The following is a 25218-nucleotide window of genomic DNA, read 5'->3' on the forward strand; positions in this document are numbered from 1 at the left end:
GACTGATTCATCCAGAAAATAATCAAAGTGTTTATAAATCATGAAAATACTCAGAAGTTTCATTCCCTCTGGTGCCCGATTTTCAAACAATGACTCCAATTCATTTCCAGCTGCAGCATCTAATATTATAAAGCCAGAAAATAAACACTGGCTGTTAAAATTCTGTTTGCACAATATCTTAATTATCCGTCATATTTTGATGGATTTATGTGACATTTGTGCTGTTCAATTAATAAAACAAGCAATATTTCTGTGCAGATTTTGGACTAAGCAGCAAACAAAGAGTTTAGAGCTGCAATATTTAACTAATTAACAACTATTACATTCATCACCAACTATTTTCATAATCAGTTTGAGCTTTAAACAAAAACAGTCTACATTTTCTGATTTCAGCTTCTTAAATGTGAATTTTTTCTGGCTTCTTTCCTCTTCTATGACAGTAAACTGAAGATCTTTGGACAAAATGAGATGTTTGAGGAAACTCTGATTCACATTTTTTACCATTTCCTGACATTTTCCAGATGAATATTATAAAAATAATGAAATTAAGTGAAAATCAATGCCAACTATACCAAATTCCATTAATAAAAGTTTCAATTTAAAGCCAGACAGGGAACATTTACAAATGAATTTTCTGATATTTTTGAAACCAAACAGCTGATTGATGATCCAGAAAACAATCATCCCATAAATCAAGTATGAAAATAATCTGAAGTTTAATTCCTGCAAACAAAGACTCAAACTCAGTCCATGTGGATTTCCAGTTGCAGTATCTGACTGACTACTAATTGACAATTCTTACATTCATCATCAATTATTTTGAGAATCAGTTACATAAAAACAGTCTAAATTTTCTGATTTCAGCTTCTTCAATGTGAATATTTTCTGGTTTCTTTCCTCCTCTGTGATGAAAAACTGAAGACTTTGGACAAAACGAGACATTTGAGGAAACAACAATCAACTTTTTCACCATTTTCTGACATTTTAGAAAGCAAACAACTAATGGATTAAATAACGCCAAGAATCCACATCATCACTCTGAAGATGGAAACAGAACAAACAGACAGAACCAAAGGAGAACCTTAAGACTCTTAAACCAGCTCAGATGTTGATTTATGAGTGAGATTTGTCCAAAGATTCAACCAAACGTCGAAACAGCGGTTTTACTGTTCGTACTGGGTTTAATAAGTGGAATAAAATTCATCAACACGTTAGTCAACAACACAACATTGGTCTGAATTCTACTCAACTGACCACTCAAAGCTGTAAATTTCTACAAAATACAGCATCTGAGGGCGTGTGAACCTCTCCAGCTGCAGAGATGTGGACCTCCTCGTGAACACCTGAGCTACCTGTCCTACCTGTGATGTCGTGCTGTTTGAAGGAGTCGCTGTAGATCTGGTGCTGGTTGGGGCAGTGCTTCTTCAGCCATTTGCAGACGTCTTGCTGGGTCCACAGGGCCACCGGCTTGGACAGCTTCACATATCCAGGCTGCAAAAACACAATTAAGATTCACTAAATGCTCTCTTTAAAAACACTCGGTTTATAAGAACACATCGAGGTTGTGACTGAGATTAAATCCAGCCGTTGTTTTCCTGCTGCAGCCACCGCCACCTTTCTCTGGCCTCCACCTGATTTTATCATCTAATATTAATTGGCTGCTGCGTGACATTTTCCCTGGAGGATCAATAAAGTATTAATCTTTTAGAGAAAGGAGATGAGACAGAACTCCAGGAGAGTCAATAAGGAGACAATTATCCCATCTGCAGCCTCCGTATGACTGGATTCATCCTGTATGTTGTGTTCAGATACGCTACATGCTACTGTGTATGAGATGAACATATGTTCCGTGTGTTTACAGCTGCATTGATAAGCCACTGAGCCACCGACTTTAAACGAACGCTGGATGTATTCTGTTGTTTTGTTCAATTTAACTGAAATAAGGAATAAGAAGGACTGAAATAAACTGAAGATGAGGACGATGTGATCCAGGTTTGGACTGTGAAGAGACAAAAATGCAGAAATTTGGACCAATTCTGAAAAAATGTGGAATTAAAATTGAACGAATCCACACATCTGTCCAGCATTAAAGCACCATGGGAATATGAGTAATTTAATTAGTTTTATTACAATATTTTATTTATTTATTCTATCAGGGACCATGCAATTAACAGAAAATATCTGATGACTTGCATATAGAGTGTATAGCATGAAGCTAATTTTCAACCCCTGTCCCTGGTTGGGCTTTTCAGTAAAAGTAGATAAAGAGAACCAACAACACCAGTAAAAACAGCACAGATAAGACAATATCATCTGCATAAAGATGGCATGTTGCAGTGGAGCAGTTTAACATCAGCTCATTAAAGAAAAGGTTGAACAGTAAGGGACCAAGAATGGACCCTTGTGGAATTCCCATGTTGGTATTTAAAAACGCGGACATGTTCTGGTGAACTTAGAACAGAATCACTGTTGCAACAACACATCATCAGTAGGGTAAAACTAACCTGTCTCACAACGGTTTAAACCCAGTTCACGTTCCCTATTAGAGGGTGAACAATCCAACGCTTCTGTTCTGTTTACATACCAAATATCTACGTAAATTACATTTATGTCCTTAAATTCTGGTTGTTTTATTCCTTTGGCAGCCTCTTCTTCTTATGCGACATATTCTGCCGACAGATTAACTTCTACAGGGGCAATTTTGAACCATTTTATTCAGAATTAATAAAGTTTGATCTCATCAGATTCAGTTACACATTCATAGTGTGATTTTTGGGGTTTACCACGGTATGTTTTCATGCTTTACTGTTCAAAAACACAGTATTTTCCTAAGACAATACATCATTTTAGCGCCTCTGTTATCTGAAATGCTCCTGTCTCTTTAAGACAAGCCACGTCTGCTCTGATTGGTCAACTAGCTCAACCGAAAGTAGGTAACGCTGATTATGTACTACAGCAACAGATCTCAGAGTATCAGAAAGTAGCTCTGGCGAGAAAATACCAGCACACTTTGAGGCTAAACTAGCAGCTAGCAGGCATCATGCTAATGCTTTACATGCTGACGTATTTATTTATGCAGCTAAAGAGCAGAGTTTTCTTTGGTGGAGAATAATTTCCTTCAGTAGGGATGTAATGCACGTTTGCCCTTTCAGTTCTGCACCAGTGTACCAAATATCGAACTAGAAAAGCCTTCAGAGAGCGCAGTCCTCCTCCAAGGCTGCTCATTCCCCCATATGGCATTATCAGAAATGCAGCATTTGTTTGTTACTGATGATCAGAAATCACAGCAACATGGAATGTGTCCATTTAATATAGATGTAACCACAAACATAATGACATTGTGCTGAGCACAGGCGTGTGTTATACACATGTGCGTTATATTCGGATACTGAATCATGTGACCTAAATATGTAGCGGGTGGCGGGAATTGATGGGACTCAGAAACACCCCCACAATTTAATCAATTGTTCCTTGGATCATTTCTGACAGATAAGTCCTGATAAGTCCTCAGAGGTAGATTTGTAGTAGAATCACAATCATGTGATCGTCAGCAGGCAGCTGATGTAGTGTTCACTGGTTGTTATGGTTACATAGATGCTGTGCCGCAATCTGGCAATGATACAGCCAAAACGAGATGCCAAATGAATTCATAAAGACATAAAGAGACCAAAGTATAACACAAAGCAACCTCAAAATGATGAAAAACGACCAAACAGGGATGTAAAAAGACTGAAAAGTACTTAAATGGGACACCAAACTACCAATACCCAATAAGTCCTCAGCAGTGGATTTGTAGTAGGATCACAATCAGGTGATCAACAGGCAGCTGATGTAGTGTTCACTTGTTGTCATAGTTACAGAGATGCTGTGCCGCTATTGCTCAATGATACAGAAATCTTTAACAAATCCATAGATCCAGTCTATAAGCAGCATCACTGCCAAAATCTAATCACTTGATCCTTGTGTCATTTCTGACGTTCCCTGAAAATTTCATCCAAATCTTACTCCGTTTTTGAGTAATGTTGCTAACAGACAGACAAACGCCAATCTTCACGTAACTCCACTGTTCCTTGGAAGAGTAATTACCTGGTCAGCTGTCTGTAACCCTCTAAAACTCCAAAAAACAAAACAGACAAACCAAAAAAAAAGCCAAATTACACCATTTATCAGAGCTACAAAATTGTTCGGTGCACGTTGTGTTGGAAAGCAAAGCTAAAAGTCATAATATTTCATCAAAATTACTTTATTCTACATGTCTTTTTTTTTTTTTTTTTTTTTAGAAAATGCCAAAAATAAGTAATTTGCACCACGTTCTTGCACAAAAAAAAACAACTTTTTGGGGGCAATCATGAATCATTAGTGACTGTTTTGCTTTGAGCAATGTTGCGAACAGACAGACAGACAGACAGACAGACAGACAGACAGACAGACAAATGGACGCATCACATAACTCTGCCATGTTCCTTGGTGAAGTAACAAATGCAAATACACATGATGTAATTCTGGTAAAAATCAGACCAACCAACGCTTAAAGATAATCTTCCACCATTAAACTCTGGAGTTTGGAACAAAATTCATTCGAGACGGCATCGAATCAGTGGCAGTAGAATGAAAGTGGCTGCAGTTCAAACTCAGCTTCAAGCAGCTTCTTAATACACTTTTCTTGAGAGAATATTTGTGTCGCACAGTTTTAGTGAAGCTAACAGTTCAGTGCAGTTTACACGGTTAATTCTCTAAATAGTGCACCTGAATAGATTTCTATTGTATTATTTTTTTAGGGGAGAATATTTCTTCAGATGTATTTAGTTTGTGAATTTTACTTCTTAATTAGCATATTTGCACACAGGAAGACGACCACTGTCATTACAGTAAATAATCCATGAAAAAACTAGCAGAGCTGCCAGACTGCACAACAAAAATCCTCTGCAAAACCTGGAATTCTCAGTGTTAGACAACTGTAACACAAAACCCACTGAAATGACTGGTGGCCCAAACCCACATCCTACATCCGCTGAGTCAGAACACAGAGTTTTTTAGAGAGTCCTAGCCATAATCTGCACAGTAACAAGCATTTAATATTAAAAAATGAAAAAAAGGGCAGTTTAATGTTCTGTATTTCCTGTTTTTGCTGTACTGAACTGTGATTTTTGCACCTCTAGTATTTCAGCTTTGCACAGACCTTGTACAAACACAAAACAGCAGCAATTTAACACAGCAAAGTGAAGATAAAAACACCAAAAAAAAGCACAATATGACCTCCAGAACAGCTCGTTACTTCCACTGAATTCGTTTTTTGCAGCTATTGCGAAACAACACGACACAAAAACTGCCATAACCCAAAACTCCGACATAAAAACCGACAGTTCTGTTCATCTGTATGCATGCAAAAGAGGACAAACAAGATTCTGTGTGGTCATGGAATCCAACAGTTCTGGAGTCATTAGCGGTTCTTTCTGTGGTGCTACCAGCTGAACCAGAACCTGCAGAGATGCTGGATTTATACTAATGTTTTGGACAGACATCCATAAAACGCCGCCGCATGTCGACATCACTGCCTGGACACGGACTGATCAAAGCGTGCGACATGCTAAACACATTATATGTAACAGTGCACGCATATTGCATTGTCCTCTGCCTGCAAGACTCCTCTCTAATTTAAATAGCTGAGCAGCAGGCGATGCTGCAGCCTGCCAAAGGAGCTCTTGAAAGTGCTGGCAGTGCTTTTGATTTTGATTGAGGGGCTACTAAAATTACAAACAGAGAGAAGTGATTAAAATTTCACATCCACTCCCTTCCACTCGAGCCGCTCTCTGACTGCCGTGTGGTGTGGCATAGCAATGGAAGCTGCCTCCGCCCAGAGAGGCAGAATAACAGCTCCTGGCGGCGTTTCCTCGGCTTCCATCGCTTCTCATCTCTACCCCCGGATTCGCTGCTGCCTGCTGTCAGATCTATCGCATTGTCTTCCTCGCTGCTTCTCCCCGTATATCGCCGCTCTCACCTGTTTCTTATTATGCTGCTGCTTCCCACTCGCTCTGAATCCGGCTTCCCGGAGAGAAGCAGGAATAGCTGGACATACGCCGGCTGCCCGGCATATGGCCCGATAGGGGCTGATCCCTGCAGGTAGGCAGGTGACAGCCAGGTAGGTATGGAGGCAGGCAGGTGAGGCCTCGGCTGCTAATGCGATTGTTGGCAACAGGCAAAAAGTCAAAGTGGTTCCCAGTAAAAACAAAGAAAATGAGTAGAAAATGACAGAATTTAGACCAGGTAACGTTATATGAGACAGACAGGATGTAAACCTAATGAAAAATAGACAAAATACTAATTTATCTGACTATAATACATATAAAAAAAATTAAGGTATATGTAGTGATGAGGGTAAATGTAGTATAAGAAGGTAAATGTAGTGTTAGAGGGTAAATGTAATATTAGAAGGTAAATGTAGTATTAATGGGTAAATTTAGCATTAGAAGATAAATGTAGTGTTAGAGGGTAAATGTAGTACTACAGGGTAAACGTAGCATTAGATGGTAAATGTAGTATTAGAGGGTAAATGTAGTCTTTCAAGGTAAATGTAGTGTTAGAGGGTAAATGTAGTCTTTCAAGGTAAATGTAGTGTTAGAGGGTAAATGTAGTGTTAGAGGGTAAATGTAATATTAGAAGGTAAATGTATTATTAAAGGGTAAATTTAGCATTAGAGGATAAATGTAGTGTTAGAGGGTAAATGTAGTACTACAGGGTAAACATAGCATTAGATGGTAAATGTAGTATTAGAGGGTAAATGTAGTCTTTCAAGGTAAATGTAGTGTTAGAGGGTAAATGTAGTCTTTCAAGGTAAATGTAGTGTTAGAGGGTAAATGTAATATTAGAAGGTAAATGTAGTATTAAAGGGTAAATTTAGCATTAGAGGATAAATGTAGTGTTAGAGGGTAAATGTAGTACTACAGGGTAAATGTAGCATTAGATGGTAAATATAGTATTAGAGGGTAAATGTAGTCTTTCAAGGTAAATGTAGTGTTAGAGGGTAAATGTAGTGTTAGAGGGTAAATGTAATCTTTCTAGGTAAATGTAGTATTAGAGGGTACAAAAAAAATCTGAATTAGCATCTCTAGCGCCCTGGCACAAACTGTTTTCTCCCTTTATACCACCTGTGTGATGTAAACAAAAATTCAGGCTGAGGTTTTTGATGAGAAAAAAGCTTTTATACTGATCATCCGTAATGAAGATTAATGTGACTGATTTAAATACAAGGCTGAGACCCAACAGCATTAATGATTATGGAGGTTAATGTGAGTAATACAGAAATAAATACACACAGAAACCCAACGAATCCAAAGACTTCCAGTAAGCGAGCTTTGTTTCAGATTTTTTTCCTGAGTTTTGTTTTCTATCGTCATTTTGTAGATATTAGATATTAATACATTAAGATGTTAAACCTGGGCTGCACAGTGGCTTGGTGGTTAGTACTGTTGCCTTGTAGCTAGAAGATTCCCGGTCCACGTCCCAGCCTTTCTGGGATCTTTCTGCATAGAATTTGCATGGGTTTTCTCTGGGTACTTCAGCTTCCTCCCACAGTCTGGAAACATGCTGAGGTTAACTGGGAACTCTAAATTGTCCATAGGTGTGAATGTGAGTGTGATTGTTTATCTCTACAGCAGGTCCTCGGTTTACAACGTCCACGATCTACAGCGTATCGTGGGTACGTCGCCATCTCCCATAAATTTATTAAGAAAGTCTTGTTCCATCATTTCAACGTACAGCGTTTTCTACGTTAAAACAAATTTTGCATGTGAACTAGTTGGAGCAGAGCAGACGAGTACATCATCATGCGGCACTATACAAGGAAGACGGCTTTGTTTCCATTCGTCGGTTGTACACCACATTGGATTGTGCTACATTCGTTTTCTTTCATTTGTGTTGTTTTTCTGGAAACTTTTAGCCCTTCATTATGGCTCCCAAGCATAAGTCAGACTCTTCTGATTTTTACTGTACAGTGTTATTATGTCCTAGATTATGATTTTACCACTATGTTAGCGTAGGTGAGCGACATACACTATCAGTCAAAAGTTTGGACACACCTTCTCATTCAATGGTTTTTATCTAATTATTTTCTACATTGTAGATTAATACAGAAGACATCAAAACTATAAAAGAATACATGTGAAATTATGTTGTAAACAAAAAAGTGTTAATCTTCAGTATTAATCTACAATGTAGAAAATAATACAGATAAATAAAAAAGCACTGAATGAGAAGGCATGTCCAAACTTTTGACTGGTAGTGTTGGTACTTAGGTACATATGTGAGTTCTAGGGCGTTCCGTTATCTGAATATTTATTTTGAGATCCTAATGTTCGGATTCCCTCCGATGGATGATGTCGTGTGATCAGTATTCGACTCCCTTCAACTCCCTTCACCACCCCCCGCCCCCTCCTTCCCGGCGGATGTTACAATCCAATCAGAATATTAAGATATTCGTCATTAATTGGGGCCGAATATCTGGAGGCCAGAAATTGCAATTCAGGCCAGCCCTAGTCAGTTCCGACTTGTGGTGAAAATCGCGTTACATTGCGCCGTAGTAACAGAATTCCGATGTAAGTCGAGACCCATCCTGTATACATAGCCCTGTGATAGCCTGGTGACCTGTCTAGAGTGTCCACTGCCTTCACCCTAAGTCAGCTGGGATAGACTCCAGTCCCTCTATGACCCTAATGAGGATTAAGCAGTGTATACAATAGGGCTGGACCCAAATATCCGAATATTCGGTCGTTATGGTGGTATCCGAATATTAATTTTGAGATCTCTTCATCTCCGTCTCCCCCGCTCCTGCCAATCGGACAATCCGAATATTCAGATATTCCTCATTAATTGGGGCCGAATATCCGGGGCCCAGAAATTGCTATTCAGGCCAGCCCGAGTATACACAAAGCATGGATGGATGGATGGATGGATGGATGGATGGAAGGATGGATGGATGGATGGATGGATGGATGGATGGATGGGTGGGATGGAAGGATGATGGATGGTGGGATGGATGGATGATGGATGGTGGGATGGATGGATGGAAGGAAGGATGGATAGTGGGATGGATGGATGGATGGATGGATGGTGGGATGGAAGGATGATGGATGGTGGGAGGGATGGATGGATGGATGGATGGATGATGGATGGTCGGATAGATGGATGGATGGATGGATGGTGGGATAGATGGATGGATGGATGGAAGGATGGATGGTGGGATGGATGGATGGATGGATGGATAGATGGATGGATGGTGGGATGGAAGGATGATGGATGGTGGGATGGATGGATGGATGGATGGATAGATGGATGGATGGATGGATAGATGGATGGATGGTGGGATGGAAGGATGATGGATGGTGGGAAGGATGGATGGATGGATGGAAGGTGGGATGGATGGATGGATGGATGGAAGGATGATGGATGGATGGATGGATGGATGGATGAATGGATGGTGGGAAGGATGGATGGATGGATGGATGGTGGGAAGGATGGATGGATAGATGGATGGATGATGGGATGGAAGGATGATGGATGGTGGGATGGATGGATGGATGGATGGTGGGATGGATGGATGGATGGATGGATGGATGGATGGATGGAAGGATGATGGATGGATGGATGGATGGATGAATGGATGGTGGGAAGGATGGATGGATGGTGGGAAGGATGGATGGATGGATGGACGTTGAACCTGCAGTGAGAGGAAGAAGCTGAATCACAGGAAGGCACCACATTAAGTATTCACCAGCGCTGAGCTGAGTCATAATTAAGCCTGACGACGAGCCTGAGGCGACAACAGAGAGGCAGGTCAGGATGGAGGAAGACTGAGGATGAAGAGCAGGCTGGACTGAAAGCTGCACAGTTCCACTCAGGAGATGCTCTCCTTTTGCCATGAACCCATTTGTGAGTCAATGTCCATCTGTGTTTTACATTCTGCACTGATTTAGCTCACAGCGCCGCTACAATAGGTGAGCCGGAGCCGAGCTGCCTGCCAGGCGAGCCACAGGGCGCGGAGAAAACGGCGACGAGACGAAAACAGGACTACAATCAGCCTCGGAGAGCAGCGCTCAACACACTCCGGGCCAATTAGAGACGTGAGTGACAGCTCAGAGGTGAGGGGAGATGCTGGGTTTGTTTCTCAGCGGTCTGAAAGCAAACACGTCTCGCATCCCAACATGCATTCACGCAAAAAAAGGGAAAAAAGTGCAGGAGAAACATACGACATAAAGCATCTAGCTGCTATCTGTGCCAACACACGCTCGGCGTTGTTTCCGTCCTTGGCTTTAATTGATATCTGAAAGCCCAGCGCGGCTCCTGGTATTCTTCACGTTACCGTAGCAACAGAGCAAGGACAACCTCAAAAATTAAAGGCGAGGAGCAAAGCCTTTGGAGGGGGGAAAACACACGACCCGAAAATGAAGCGGGAACAAACAGTGAAGCATGTAATCACATGAAGCGTTCAAAGGTCCAATACGAGCGGCTAAATGAACTCTGAGTTATTTGGGGGAGCGATAAAAGAAGCTGCGGTTTGAAGGCAGTAATTGTTTCTGTGACCTCCTCGTCTTCCGGGGCCGATCCGGGGTCCAACGTGCTTTTTCACTCAATTAAAAAACGTTAACGACGGCGGCAGTTAGTTCGTACGAGGACGATCGTTGTGTCGACGTTCAGAGGCCACAACTGGCCGACAGCATGAAACGGATTTCACACTTTCTCACAGTTTTGTTTACTTCCCAGAAATGAATTCCACCTCAGTGCCGGATATTTCCCAGCAGACGAAACAAAAGGAAAGAGAGGCAGAGTTCATTTATTGAGCAAATGCGTGCGAGGGCAGCGCAAATATTCAGCAGCTCTCCGACAGCGGCGTCGAGTAGCTTCATTAGCAGCAGTGTTGTTTGTTGGATGAAACGCCGCCGAGATCACAACCGTACAATTCCAGCTTCTCTGTCCAATCAGGATGAGAAAAAAAACAGTGAAAGTACAGCAGAAATACCAGCTCAGCTCCTGCATGTAGGCCACAGATACAAAGAGGGCCGGTTTGTCTCCAGCTGGATTAGATATTAATATACAGACGAGTGTTTCTGTCATCTTTTTATATCAGAAACAGCCCTGTGTGTGCTGCTTTTTGAACCAAAAACTGGACCTAATAAAGGAAATTTACCGCAGTACTGTTCAGTTTGGTGTAGCTGGCTGCAAATTTTTTTTTTTTTTAAAGAAATATATTATTAATACAACGTAATAACTCAATCTCCAACAAATTGATTGAATTCAGTTTGGATTGCTAAAGTCAGAGGTGTTATGTAATAAAAAGCTGGACACTCAAATCTTATAGATATATATATGGAGAGAGAGAGAGAGAATTATACAATATAATTATATATATATAATATTTTGTGTTCTATATTTCGGTTTTATAGATTATATATAAACTTAATGTTTTTGCTCAGGTTGCCAATTTTTATTTTATTTATTTAGTTTTTATTTTTATTCATACATAATCTGTAAAACCCAAATATAGAAAAAAATGAGCAAAAAAATTATATATAGGGTTGTACAGATTATATATATAATATTTTTTGCTCATTTTTATTCTATATTTGAGTTTTACAAGTTTAAGTGACACATAATGTTAATTTCAGACAAATCCTCCAAACTATTATGTCAACCCGGCCAGTCAGAATAGTGTTTGCAGCTTCGATAGTTCGTCAAAATCGTCAAATTAAGTTTTATTCTAATCTTGCATTTATTAAATTGGTGGGAATAGCTTCCTGTAATTAGTTTTTAGGGTTTAATTTCAGCTGTGACTCGTCAGTGAGGAAATTTAAAGAGCTGCAGAGAAGTTATATAGAAGTTTATTTCATTATTTCTTCATTTCTTCTGTTTTTCCACTGTGACACGCTGCCCTCTAGTGGCCGCTCATATTAAAGTCCTGTTGACTGTTGAGTGGAAGTCCGACTCTTTTATCTCCTCCAGCAGCTAATTAACGGCTTCCCTTTCTTTGCTGCTCGCTCCGTTTCTCCTGGCAGCAGATGAAGCTCTCTCCATTAATTAATCGCTGTCTTCATGAGTGGGGACGGAGCTGTGATCTGTGGACGGAGAGCTGACAGAATAACAGGTGAATTAATAAGCTTCATAAGCCGTTTGAGACCGGATTCACAGGCGACGCCAACTTTCCTGAGACAGAACTCTGGATCTCCAGGGTTCTGGATCCATCGGGTCCATGAAGCTCAGACATTCACCTCAGCTTCATATCGATCAGAATGAGATGAGGTGATCTGCTGTGGATGTTAGAACCATCCGCTGAGTCTAAATGTCTTTTTTTATGCGTCATGTTTAATCCTGAGCCCGGAATCGATTACAAATCCAGGCGGCGGCACGATTCGGCTCTAATCCAATATTTAAAAATGAAACGCCGCTGATGTGATGAACTGAAGTAACCCGCAGACGCCTGGATTTATTATGGCTTTGTGGAACTGAGGGATCATTAAAATAGCTGCTTTGACTCTGCAAGAAAAAGCAGACAAACGAGATTTAATGTCTTTGATTTTCTTGGAACAAAACAATCAGTGTCTCAGTCGTCAGTCCTGGAGAAATGTTGAGTTTCTGACCAGAAAACTGAGGAAACTTTGAGATCTTTCGACAGAACTCGGTTAAAAGTTTGAGGTTTACTTGAATGGTAGTGAAAGCTGGAATCAGATGTGTTTAAATCTGAAGAGTCTGGAATATTTCGAACCATGATGCTGGGATGTTTTAAGACTTAGAAAGTTGGGAAAACATGGTTTTAGTGCCTCAAAGTGCATTAAAAAGATCTGATTTTCCAGAAGTTTGATCCGTCTTCATAACATTATTACATCCATGTCTACAAATATGCAGCAAGAATGATTAGAAAGCTTCAGTTCTGCTCTTTCTACTGATATGATATTAATATATAGGTGGTTGATGATGGATATGAAGACATTTAATGAACGTTATTGATTGTGCATTGAATGTCCACATTACCTGAAGATTAAACAGGTAAATGTATATTTCTAGGATGCAAAATATGAATGACAGTAAAAGTACACACAAAGCCTTAATAATTGCATGCTTTCTACCTTCATGACCCGTTTCTTTGTGTTGCCAAGAACATTTTAATTACTGCAGCAGAATCCAAGCATTATGCAAAATTGCATTGCCTAGAAATTAACATATCTACACACTGACAGGTTCATGAGTTATTCAAAGAAAGAATAACGTGTGGAGACTAGATGCAGGTTATAATTACAATTAAATGTGATGTAAATTTTAAATTATTTTACTCTTTTAACATTAAATTGCAAAAACAAGCAACTAGGATTGTTGGAAATGTCAATTTGTGCTGTTCAATTTGATGTGCAGTACATTACACTGCAAAAAATACTTAAATAACAATTTAGCTGAGAAGAAAGGATGTGAATTTGGATGCAAAATGCATTCGCTAAGCTCTAAAGGTAGAAACTTCTTCCATTTTATGCTAATTTTTGATAAGATGAGCACCTAAGTATCACCCATTTTAAACCATATTGCATTTAAATTTATATTTTTTGGGAAAAAGACATAACAATATCAAACTCAAGTACTATTTTTTATCTTTTACCTCCTATTTTTCAGATTTATTTCTAAGCTATGATTAAAACATGATTTGATATGAATCTCAAGGTGCAAAATTAAGTCTTTGGAGCCACATTCCTACAAATTATGCAGCACTAAAAGCTGCACCACAATTTAGCCAAACATTTACCCAATTAAATGTAATAGGATCAATGTTATAAAAATAAAAGGCAGCTAGCAGAACTCTGATCAGATTTTTTAGCTGAACTCTGTATGTGTGATTCGTTCAGATCTGAAGAGTTCGATTTAAAATTCCGATTTAAACCCAGACACTTTCACCAGGAATCACATCACGTTACTGAAGCCGTAGAAGCCGGAGCTGTCATGTCACTGTGACTGTAATTTAAGTTAATATGTCCACCGCCGCTGCTTAATTTAGCCGAGATCCTGTAAGTATTAATAAATACTATCAGGCCCATGGCTGCGTAGCGTGATTGAACAGATTACATGCTACATAATTAAAGTCCTTATGCAGTATTATGAATGAATGAATGAATCTATTGAATTTCTCTCAAAGATTGTGGATATTAAATTAAATGAAGAGGCACAACAGCTCAGTGAGCCAGATTATTTCAGCGAATACAGATCCTCTGACACAGTTCAGACCTGTTGCTACTTCAGAAAGGAAAAATGCAGTTTTTTGCCTCCAAATGCAGAGTGGGGGCATGTTCTTCACCTTCACTTCGATAGCTGTCATTTAATATTTAGTACGTGCTGAAACTGAGTTCCAATCTTATTCAATTTTCCTCAATAAAGCACATTTCAAATACAATAAAGTTATTAAAATCAATCCAGTGTAATTGTTTGACCACCTCATTCTTCAGAGAGAATATTGCGGGCACCATGACATAGACTGTTCTGATGCTTAATGACCTCCAGACAGAACTAATGCATTATTAGGTGCAGGAGTTTAAAATATGTGCAACAAAATCATTTTTCTACTTGTGTGATTGCAAAAATACACAACTTTGCTATCATAAAATACTACTTCCTTTTCAAGAAATGACAGCTTTAAAGGATTATTCAACTCCCAACTGTACATAGTAGTACAGGAGGCTACAATTGCAAGACATTAAGATACTTATAACAACATCACCTACCTATTTGGGAAATCAAGTGCACAACTTTACTCAAAACATTACGTTCTGTTCAAGTAATTGTAGTTTTAAAGGATTATTCCACCAAAAACTGTACATAGTTTGAGAAAACACTGAAGCTCCATCCTTCACTTAGCACTGTAAGGGTTTAGCTAGCCACGGGTACCATGACAGAGGCTTCTGCGATGTTTAATGACTTCTGGACAGAGCTAATGTAATATTTTGTGTCTGCAGCACAAGAAGCTACAAAACTTTAAGATACTTACAACAACACCAATTACCTATTTGGGTGATCATGTGTTTAATTTTACTCAAAATACTACTTTCTGTTCAAGTGCTTATAATTTTAAAGGAAAATTCCACCAAAAACTGCACGTAGTTTGAGGAAACACTGAAACTGTATCTTTCACTTAGCATTAGAGGGTTTTAGCCAGCAACGGGCACCATGACAAAGTCTTCTGTGATGCCTAATGACTTCTGGACAGAACTCATACAATATTATATGTCTGCAGTACAGAAGATTACAATTGCAAGACATTGGGACACTTGCAACAACATGTACCTACTTGGGAAATCATGTGAACAACTTTACTTAAAATACTACTTTCTGTTTAAGTGCTCATAGTTTTAAAGGATTATTCTGCACAAAACTACATAGTTTGAGGAAACACTGAAACCACATTTTTCACTTAGCATTGCAAAGGCTTAGCTAGCAATGGGCACCATGACAAAGACTTCTGTGACATTCATGACCTCCAGACAGAATGAATGTAATATTATGCATCTGCATAACATTAGGCTGTAGCAGCAAGATTTTAGGACACTTGCAACAACACCACCTATCTACTTGGGTGATGATATGCACAACTTAACTCAAAACACTACTTTCTGTTTAAGTGCTTATAGTTTTAAAGGAATAAGCCACCAAAAACTGCACATAGTTTGAAGAAACACTGAAGGCGCATCTTTCACTTAGCATTGTAAAGGTTTAACTAGCAATGGGCACCATGACAAAGAATCCTGAGGTGCTTAATGACCTCTGGACAGAACTCATGTAATATTTTGTGTCTGCAGTACAAGAGGCTAGAATTGAAAGACTTTAGGACCCTTGCAACAAAATCACCTGCCTTCTTCGGTGAGTGTTTGCACAACTTCACCATATAGTTCACAGTTTATAGCACATTTGAAGTAGCTCCCTCTTTAGAGTTTGTTTCAATGCATTTTAATGACAGTTCTCGCTTAGCATTGTGGGGTTTAGCTAGCAATGGGCACCATGATGAAGACTTCTGTGATGCTAAATTACCTCTGACCAGCATTCAGTACAGGATTTGTCATCAAACTGTTTTTTCAGCTCACACTAAATGTCTGTGGACTGAAACAGCAACATCAGTGTCAACAATGAATCAATCATTATGCTATGTTATCCTGATAAAAAACTAAATTAGCATCCTGAAACAAATCGTGCTTTTCCTTGACGACATCAGCGGATGTAAACACCAGGTTTAGATTAAACCTTGATTAATTAAAAACATCCCTACAGATGTGTGTGTGTTTTCGACAGTAGAATCCCTACATTTTACCTTCCAGCGACAGAAGAGTCCAGACAGCCCAGAGTATCTCCTCTGTCTCTAACAGTGTAAGTGTGTGGACTGTATATGTGTGTGTTTGCACTAATTGAACCAAGGCCCGTCTGCTGTTTCAAAGGCTCATCCAGGGTTTACTCTGAGGACTATTACTGACTGCAGGTACTTCCAGCCACTCTGACTGACAGCTGATTACCACCGAATCACGCCGAGAAAAGAGAATGTGAGAGTGTTGAATCACAGCGTCTCCTCCCACCGTCCCACCAACGTCTGTTTCTGGAGCACAAGTGAGGAATTATTCTGCTTTGATCTATTATCAGGAACACCGAGGAAGACTTGAATCGCAGCCTGAAACAACAGCCTGTCTCTGTTTGTTTGTTCCATGTTAAAGTCACTGTTTGTGCTTAAGAGGTAAACGTGAACACGAGGATTACTTTATCAAGTGGGAGGCTCATTAGTTTGGTGTGTGGAGAACACAGGAGTGTTTCTGCGCACATGGCTTCTGTGATTTGACCACAAACACCAGCAGTTTAGTGCTTTAAACGCAAATGGGAGCAGCGCGGTGCAACCAGATTCATTAGAATACTCGGCAAAGAGTCACAGCCGCTCTGGGGAGGCTAAACGTCAGTTTGCTAACATGTTAATGAGGCAAAAATGCTGATGTTGAGCAGGTGCAGTTTTCATTTTCAACGTGCTGCTTTAGTGTGCAAACATTTGTTAATTGGCACTCAGGAAAAAGTGCTAATTACACTTTAGCCCAAAACGAGAGCGCTAATTAGAGGGTGTGTATCTGGTTTAAAGACTTTCATTATTTCAGCATTTGTTGCACTTAGATTTTGCATGTTTGTGTTTGTTTTGTTCACAATAATCATGTTTACTGGAGTCTTTTCAGCTGAAACTAGTCCAGAGGTGCAGAACATCCTACACAGCTCACATACACAAGAATAGCATCGTAGCATTCAGATTTATTGATCATATTTTTGCATTTTATTACTTGTAGAGTGTTTTGGAAATTTTTGTACTTCCTATATTGATTGGGTACTTCCTGTATTGATTGGGCACTTCCTGGTTTGATTGGGTACTTCCTGTTTGAGTGGGTACTTCCTGTATTGATTGGGCACTTCTTGTTTTGATTGGGTACTTCCTGTTTGAGTGGGTACTTCCTGTGTTGATTGGGTACTTCCTGTATTGATTGGGTACTTCCTGTTTTGATTGGGTACTTCCTGTTTGAGTGGGTACTTCCTGTATTGATTGGGCACTTCTTGTTTTGATTGGGTACTTCCTGTTTGAGTGGGTACTTCCTGTTTTGATTGGGTACTTCCTGTATTGATTGGGTACTTCCTATTTTGATTGGGTACTTCCTGTTTTGATTGGGTACTTCCTATTTTGATTGGGTACTTCCTGTTTTGACTGGGTACTTCCTATTTTGATTGGGTGCTTCCTGTTTTGATTGGGCACTTCCTGTGTTGATTGGTGTTTTTTTGTTGTTTTTTTATTCGACTCCAAGAGATCCCTGCACAAGAATTCCAATGTGCCTAGACTGTCTGGTTGTGCACAAACGGCAAATAAAAAATCTTAAAAGCTTGAAATCTGTGCAAATGTGACCTAATGTATTAGGTTTTGAACTTTCTACAACACATAACTTTACAGGTTTTGTTCAGTCTTACACTCATCAAGCAGCAAACGAACTGAGCACTGGGCTGGTAAACATAATGCATCATTATAATGCAACAAACAGCATCAAAGCAACTCAACAGCAGATATTAATCAGTATTTAAATTCATTCTGCTGCCTACAGGTCTCTACGTTTTATATCCAACTTATTGTTCAGAACATGCCACTGCGGACTTCATAATCTGGTTTCTTGACCTTCTTTAAGTCTAAAGAAACTGCAGTACTACTTTAGTTTTATTTATAAAGCAGAGCTAAATAAACTCTCTTTTTATTTCTGTAATTTCCCAGGCATTGTTGCTCTGCAGGGAGTCCAGGATTTAATCTTGCCTTGGTTTTCCTATTTTTCATTTATTTTTTTTGCTCTCTGGTCCTTCAGAAACTTCATGATTTAGTTTCACAGTAAGACTTTAAATCTCTGTTCAGAAGATGTGTAACTGAGGAGTGTAGCTGGATTTAGTTTCGTGCATCTTTAATCCTCTTGTTGTTTTTAATGTGCTTTACTTATGTCCTGTGTCCGTTGCCGTTGTGCTCGATTTTATAATCTTTTGTAACTTTACAACAGTGTCGGTCAGGTCTCTACCAAAAAGGAGTTGTAATATCAACGGGCTCCCTGGTTCAACAAAACAGAGAAATAAAGGTTTGGTGGAGGCTAAAACAGAGTGAAAAGGAACTATTTATGTTGCTCCGTATCTCCTGGATGTCTTACCAAGATAATAATTTTATTCTGACCTTGAAGTAGACCTGAGCAAAAAAAAAACAAGATACAAATCTAAAAATTGATCAAGGCTGCCTTATTAAACTATCCAAAAGTTGAAATTTGCAGTCTATAAGTTGCTGCTCAGAGGTTGTAAAACAAAGATATCAGAACAGGAGGAGAAAACTGTGTGATACAAGCAGTTAATGTCAGGCTGATATCTGTTATCTAAGTGGGAAATTAGCATTAAAATAATGCCTGAAAAATAAACTGGGTGAATTGAAAGTGAGGCGGTCACGTTCAAAACAGTTTTTTCTCCTGGATTTAGTTCAAATTACTCATTAAAATATTATCAGTAATCACTGATTCTGACTGAAAATAAATGTTTTATCGCACTTATTTTTCATCTGTGGACTAGAATTGGAAGACAGTTTACATCAAATATCAAATAATCCATATACAAAATACTAAAACATGCAGTTGTTGTCTAAATGTTCTTGTCCTGAGACTAAATCTCAAAAAATTAGGAGAAATGAACATTTGAAAATATTTTTAAATACCAAATAAGTCTGGAGATCCCCCTAAAATGCCATTTTTCTCTTGTCCCGCCCCCCTGATGACCAAACTGAATCTCAAATAAAACAGTTAAAATGAAATTTAAATCTCTTTTTGGTATTATTTGTTTTGTTGATGTCTCTTGTAATTGTGGGAACATTTCTTCTTAATAAACAAAATATTTTAAATAATTATTATGCATAGAATGTGTGTCCCACAGCAACCCTGTTAGCATAACTAGCTGCTAAGCTATGTCCTCTCTTCTATTTTCCATCTTTTCATCCCATTGTCAGCCTTGATTGAATGTCTCACTCTACCTCATATTATCAGGATCAGACTAATTCTTTGGACTGTTTTCCATCAGTCAGTTTGTCCTCTTGGTCAGCAGTAACAGCAGCTAAATATCTAGCTTCTACTGCTGAGAAAAAGATCACATTAGCATGGATTAGCAACCCTGTTACTGTGATTAGAGTAGGGTTAGCAAACAACAAATAAAACATGAAATAAAAATGGTACCATTGATGTGGAAGCTGAGCCAATCAATACCTATTATTGATGAATATGGAGCAGAAAACTGTAAAAGAGAAGGTTTATTTTTCAGACATTTTGCAGCCCAAATGTCCTCCAATTCTGGAATGACCTATATCAGTCCAATACAATACTGAAATACAATAAATAAACTAATATAAGGCTGGAATGGAAGAGTAAAAAGCAGAGCTGGCAGTGATACTGAGGTAATCAATAAATAAAACTGCATAATGAATTTTAAAAATGTGATCAAAATTACTAAAAAAAAACAATCAAAAACCTTTCTAAAATGACTCAAATGAAGAAAAGTCAAGTTTTCTATCAACGAAATGTGTCCAAAATTGCGCAAAACCTGTCCAAACTGACTAAATTTTTGTACTAAATAATCAAAAATGTGTCCTAAATTACTCAAAATTTGTGTAAACTGAGCCAATCAAGCCTTTGATCATTTATTTCCCATCATTGATCAATATGGAGCAGAAAATTGGAAACGAGAAGGTTGATTTTTCAAACATTTTGAAGCCCAAATGTCCTCCAGTTCTGGAATGAGTCCTGTATCTCTCATCGCTGCCTTATTTATTTAATGTAGCATCATACAGTTGGAAGAGACTATTTCATTATAATATTGAAACTTAAACTTGAACTGTCTGCAGCAGGAAATAAAATGTCATCTGTTGGCGACAAAAGTTTGTTTATAAGATGCTGTGGTTTAAGTCTGCAGAGGATTGTGGGTCAGAACTGCCAGAAAAGCATTTTAGCTGCAAACCCGACCACATGTAGGAGAAAATCCTGGTATTTCTGGTATTTGACAAAGTATATATTGGATGGACTTCATCTCTTTCTGGTACTATACAGTATAACAGTAAGGATATTAAAATGCATCCTCAATTTCTGTTTAAATCCATTCTGCTGCCCTGAAGTGGACAGGAAACATCAAGTAACTGAACCAAACTGTCAAAAATAAAGTGGCAGAATCACTTTTGAATCGTCTGTTAATTCATGTTTTCACTATAAAAGTACATCTCATCCGGAGTGTGTTTTACTTCATTACTGCAGCTTCCTGCTGAACGATGCCTTCAGGCTGCTGCTTATTCAGAAGAACATCCACTCTGATGTGGAATAAATCAAACCCAGGCCACTGCTTGTCCAAACCGCAAAGACAAACGAGAAGGAACGTGGCGACGATTTCAATTAAAAGCTCCGTTTTCAAACTCACAGAACGCCGTTAAACGCAGCATTAACCAGCAGACTGAACTGGTTTCTTCTACATTCTAAATGAGTGCAGGTCGATGGATGCAGACTGTGGCACCCCCATGTGGTGACACTAAAGACTTAAAAATAAATAATTTTCTGCAAGATGACAATATTTTTCCATGAACAAACCATTTCTCCATGAAAATAATTGCTGGAAAACACCAAGAATGTAGTTTTAAAGTGTGTTTTTTCCAGTTCAGCTGACTTTTCATTGGCAGCCACTTGGTGGAAGGAAATTAAACTGGATTTCTTTGCTCCCTGCATCAAACAACCACTTTAGAGCGTTTCTGTTGCGGTGCCGGGTGTTTTCGGAGCGGCTCTTACCCGGGTCAGCTCGGACTCGGAGACGGACCGGTGCGGTGGCGAGCGGCGTTGGTACATCGGGGGGCTGACGTCCTGGAATCCCGGACTGTCGTCATCCAGCAGCACCGCCCCGGCCTCCACCGACTCCTCGTCCTCCTCCAGCTGTGATGTCACGTCTTCGGGGCACATCTGGTGGTCGATGCCATTCTGGCTCAGGTTGCAGTGAACAGCTGGAGGGTAGAAGATGAGATGGATCACCAGAGTAGTGATTAGTCACAGCACAGATCAGGTGTCCAGAAGAGTTGTACTGAATTACAGACACTCAGTGGAGCAGTTGACGCATTTTAATACATTTACAGTAATATTTAGTTACATATTCATAGAGATCTGTCAAAGAAGCTCCAATTCAGAGATGTTTTATGATTTCTTTTGTAAATGAGCAACACCTGCTGAATCACTGAAGCAACATAAATGCTGATCTGCACAAATACCAGCAGATGGCAGCAGACAGTAACACATGACAGGAGAACCTCTGAGGCTCAGTTCAACACAGCAGTATTTTTGTAATATTACACTCTGTCTTAACCCTTAGATGCATGAGTGACTCTTCCATAAGTGGGTCAAAAATTACCCACATTAGAGTCAATGTGTTTTTAGATCATTTTTGTCATTTTGACTTAGAATAATAATTAGCGTAACTGTTGTACAGGGGTCCTCGGCTTATGTCGGGGTGTAGCAACGGAACTCACACAGCGCTATAAGACGGCTTTGTTTGCATTTGCTGGTTGTACACCACTTTGGATTGTGCTACATTCGCTAACTTTTTGCCCTTAACTATGGCTCCCAAGCATAAATCACACTCTTCTGATGGTGTTCCGACTCATTTCGATAATTGAAAAAGAAGAATATTACACAGAACAGGTACAGAAGAATGTCAACATCCATTTTGTTGACATTTTTCCACTCTTTTCCTCCAAGTTTGTGCATCACCTCTTGTATGATATTATCAGTGATAAAGTGCTTTGGGTAGTATTACAAATATTACCATTTCTTTAAAAGTATAAAAGGTAACTTAAAAATTTAAATGGAATAATATCAAAAACATGTTTGTTGAGGAGCAGCTGGAAAATGAAATGATAAAAACTTTTCATTACAAAGATATTGCAAGAAAACGAGCTCACCGGGTCATTTTTAACCCACTAATGCATCTAAGGGTTAAAATACCAGATGGTGTGTAATATAGTCAACCAGATAAGAAACGACAACTTGGCCTTTCAGGCATCAAAAGACAACAAATGCAGCACATTGCAAAGGTTTTAGGCCAAAGTTTAGGTTCTCTTTGATTCCAAATATTCCAGAAATTCATTCTGCGGCTTGACAACATCCTGCAGCAGGAGTCATAAATAAAAATGCTCAGCAATGTAGACAGTAAATAGTCCTGCAAATTATAAAGTCTGTCTGGTGATACATAAAGAAATAGAAACGATCCTAACGGCATGAAACTACTCACCTGCCAACTACCTTAAAAACTGTATTCAAAGGAGAAAGAAAGAACGCTTTAAACCAAATACAGGTTTCACTTCTCTGTTTAATGCACCTTGCATCAGGTGAACTTGTTTATATCTTCATGAATTTCCCTTTTTGTTTTAGAATGAAGACATTTTGTGCAAAGAGATAAACTCATTTTAACTGAGACAATCAATGTTAAATGTGTGAACTTGAAGCAAAATTCTTTCCTGCTACAAAGGAAAGCCTAAGTTCAAACAGGGATCTGAAAAATAACTGTGAATAGTTTTAAAAAAACATAGCAGGAAACCAAATCCAGAATATTAAAATGCATGTTAAATACAAAGTGTTTGCAAGCATTTTGTGATATTTTCCAGCTGCTTACGTTTTGCACTTCTACTCATAAACAGCCCAAAAGACCATTTTCAGACTGAACAGAAGGATCTCCTGCACAACATCTGAGCAGCCTGATCAGTAAACTGACTAATGTTGTGTCTGATGGAGTAAAATCCGTCCGACTGGAGACAGCTGATCGACCTTTTTTAATACTATAAATCCTGTAACTTGCTCATGAGCCACATATTAACACTGAAGCTCAGACGAGTTAAAAAAACGAAGACGCTGAAAGACCGAATGGACCCAGATCTGTTCCTGTAAGCGTATATATGGATGGATCCATATTTCTACTAAAATACAGTCTTTGGTCCACATTTCACCAACTTTTGAGGCTCTAACATCAGTAGAATCTGATGTAAGGAAAGTCTGACCAGACAAGGTTCCAGTTTTTAGATGTTTAGACTAAATGTTGATGTGGATTCATTGGTAGGAATTTGATGTGTGGTTCAAGTTTCTTACTGTTTGGACTTGAAATTTGTCAAAATTAGTCCAAGCTGTCCAAAACAAACCCAAAGACCCATTCAAAATGAGCAAAAACTACCTGTTATCTGACAAAATTGGTCCAAAATGACTTGAAACATGTCAAACGTTATTCAAAAACATCCAAAATTGGTTAAAATCCAGTTTCAAAATTTACTTGAAACCTGACTTCATCATTTACATTGTCTAAAATGACATTGTTGAATAAATATTGGATCTTGAAAATGGAAAAAAGCGCAAAATGTTCAATACAGGCTGATAAAGTGTCTCTAAAGTTCCTGTAAGTGTATATATATATGGATGGATCCATATTTCTACTAAAATACAGTCTTTGGTCGACATTTCACAAACTGTTGAGGCTCTAACATTAGTAGAATTTGAAATGTGGTACAACAACATTCCAGTTATTTATTATCTTGACTTGGTCCAAAATAACCTATATTTTGTCCAAAATGACCAAAAAAGTGTCCAAAATGACTTTAAATTTGCCCAAAAATGGCTAAAAGCTGTTAAAAAAAAAAAAAAAGAAAGAAAAAAATTCAAAATAAATACTTATTTGCCTCTAAAAATGGAAAGAAAGTACAAAATGTTCAATCCAGGCTGGTATAGTGTCCCCATAAAGTTCCTGTAAGTGTATATATGGATGGATCCATATTTTTATTAAAATAGAGTCATTGGTCGACATTTCACCAACTTTTGAGGCTCTAACATCAGTAGAATCTGAGGAGTGGAAACTTTGACCAGACAAGGTTCCAACATTTTGCATTTTCAACTTGAAAATTTTCCAAATTGTGTCAAAATTGACCAAAATGTCTTGAAATGTTTCCAAAACTACACAGAATTTGTCCAAAAGAAAATAAAGATTGTACAAACAAATTAAAAACTGTCAAAAATGAATCACAAAGGTCTTAAAACTTATGCTACTTATGCTAATGAATGATTATCTGGTCTTTAAGATGGAAGAAAGTGCACAATTTCCAGTCCAGGTTCGTATTGTTCCATTCAGTTCAATTCAATTCAATATACTTTATTGTCCCACTTGGGGAAATTTATCTTGGACTCACAAGCTGTGCCATCAATGCCATCTCAACAACTACAAAACAGTATTGCACATATCCCAAACATTACACATAACACATACATACACCATAGTAAAAACGTTGTAAAAATGATTGCACAATCTTCGGCCAGATTGTGTCTCTATAAACTTCTTGTAGGTGTATATATATATGGATGGATCCATGTTTCTACTACTGTACGGTTTGTGTTTCAGCCGAGTTTACAAAAACGTGTTGTCATTTCCTCCCTGAAGAGATTATTTTTGGTGTTTCATCGGAAGTCAGACTCAATTTCGGTCGCAGTGAGACGTTCATTTGTCATCGTGAAACCAGCCGTTCTGAAGCACCAGCAGCTCATTTTTATCACACCTGAAGGCTGCAGCTTCGCTTCTGAGCAGATTAAAGGTCAACGAAATGATTTTCAGAAGCTGCTGTTCGACTTA

General features: G+C 38.7%; 1 protein-coding gene across 2 annotated transcripts in view; it reads right to left on the reverse strand.

Moving 5' to 3' along the window:
• The window catches only part of samd12 (sterile alpha motif domain containing 12), a 157948-nt gene that overhangs the window by 103094 nt on the left and 29636 nt on the right, over nucleotides 1–25218 (reverse strand). For both annotated transcript variants that reach the window (XM_023296227.3, XM_023296226.3), the window contains exons 2-3: nucleotides 21357–21565; nucleotides 1362–1491 (exon numbers count right to left, since the gene is read on the reverse strand). In XM_023296227.3, coding sequence (XP_023151995.1) covers nucleotides 1362–1491; nucleotides 21357–21565 — 339 coding nt within the window. The remainder of the gene's footprint in view (nucleotides 1–1361; nucleotides 1492–21356; nucleotides 21566–25218) is intronic.

This window comes from Amphiprion ocellaris, chromosome 15 (assembly GCF_022539595.1).
Source record: "Amphiprion ocellaris isolate individual 3 ecotype Okinawa chromosome 15, ASM2253959v1, whole genome shotgun sequence".
Classification (NCBI taxonomy): domain Eukaryota; kingdom Metazoa; phylum Chordata; class Actinopteri; family Pomacentridae; genus Amphiprion; species Amphiprion ocellaris.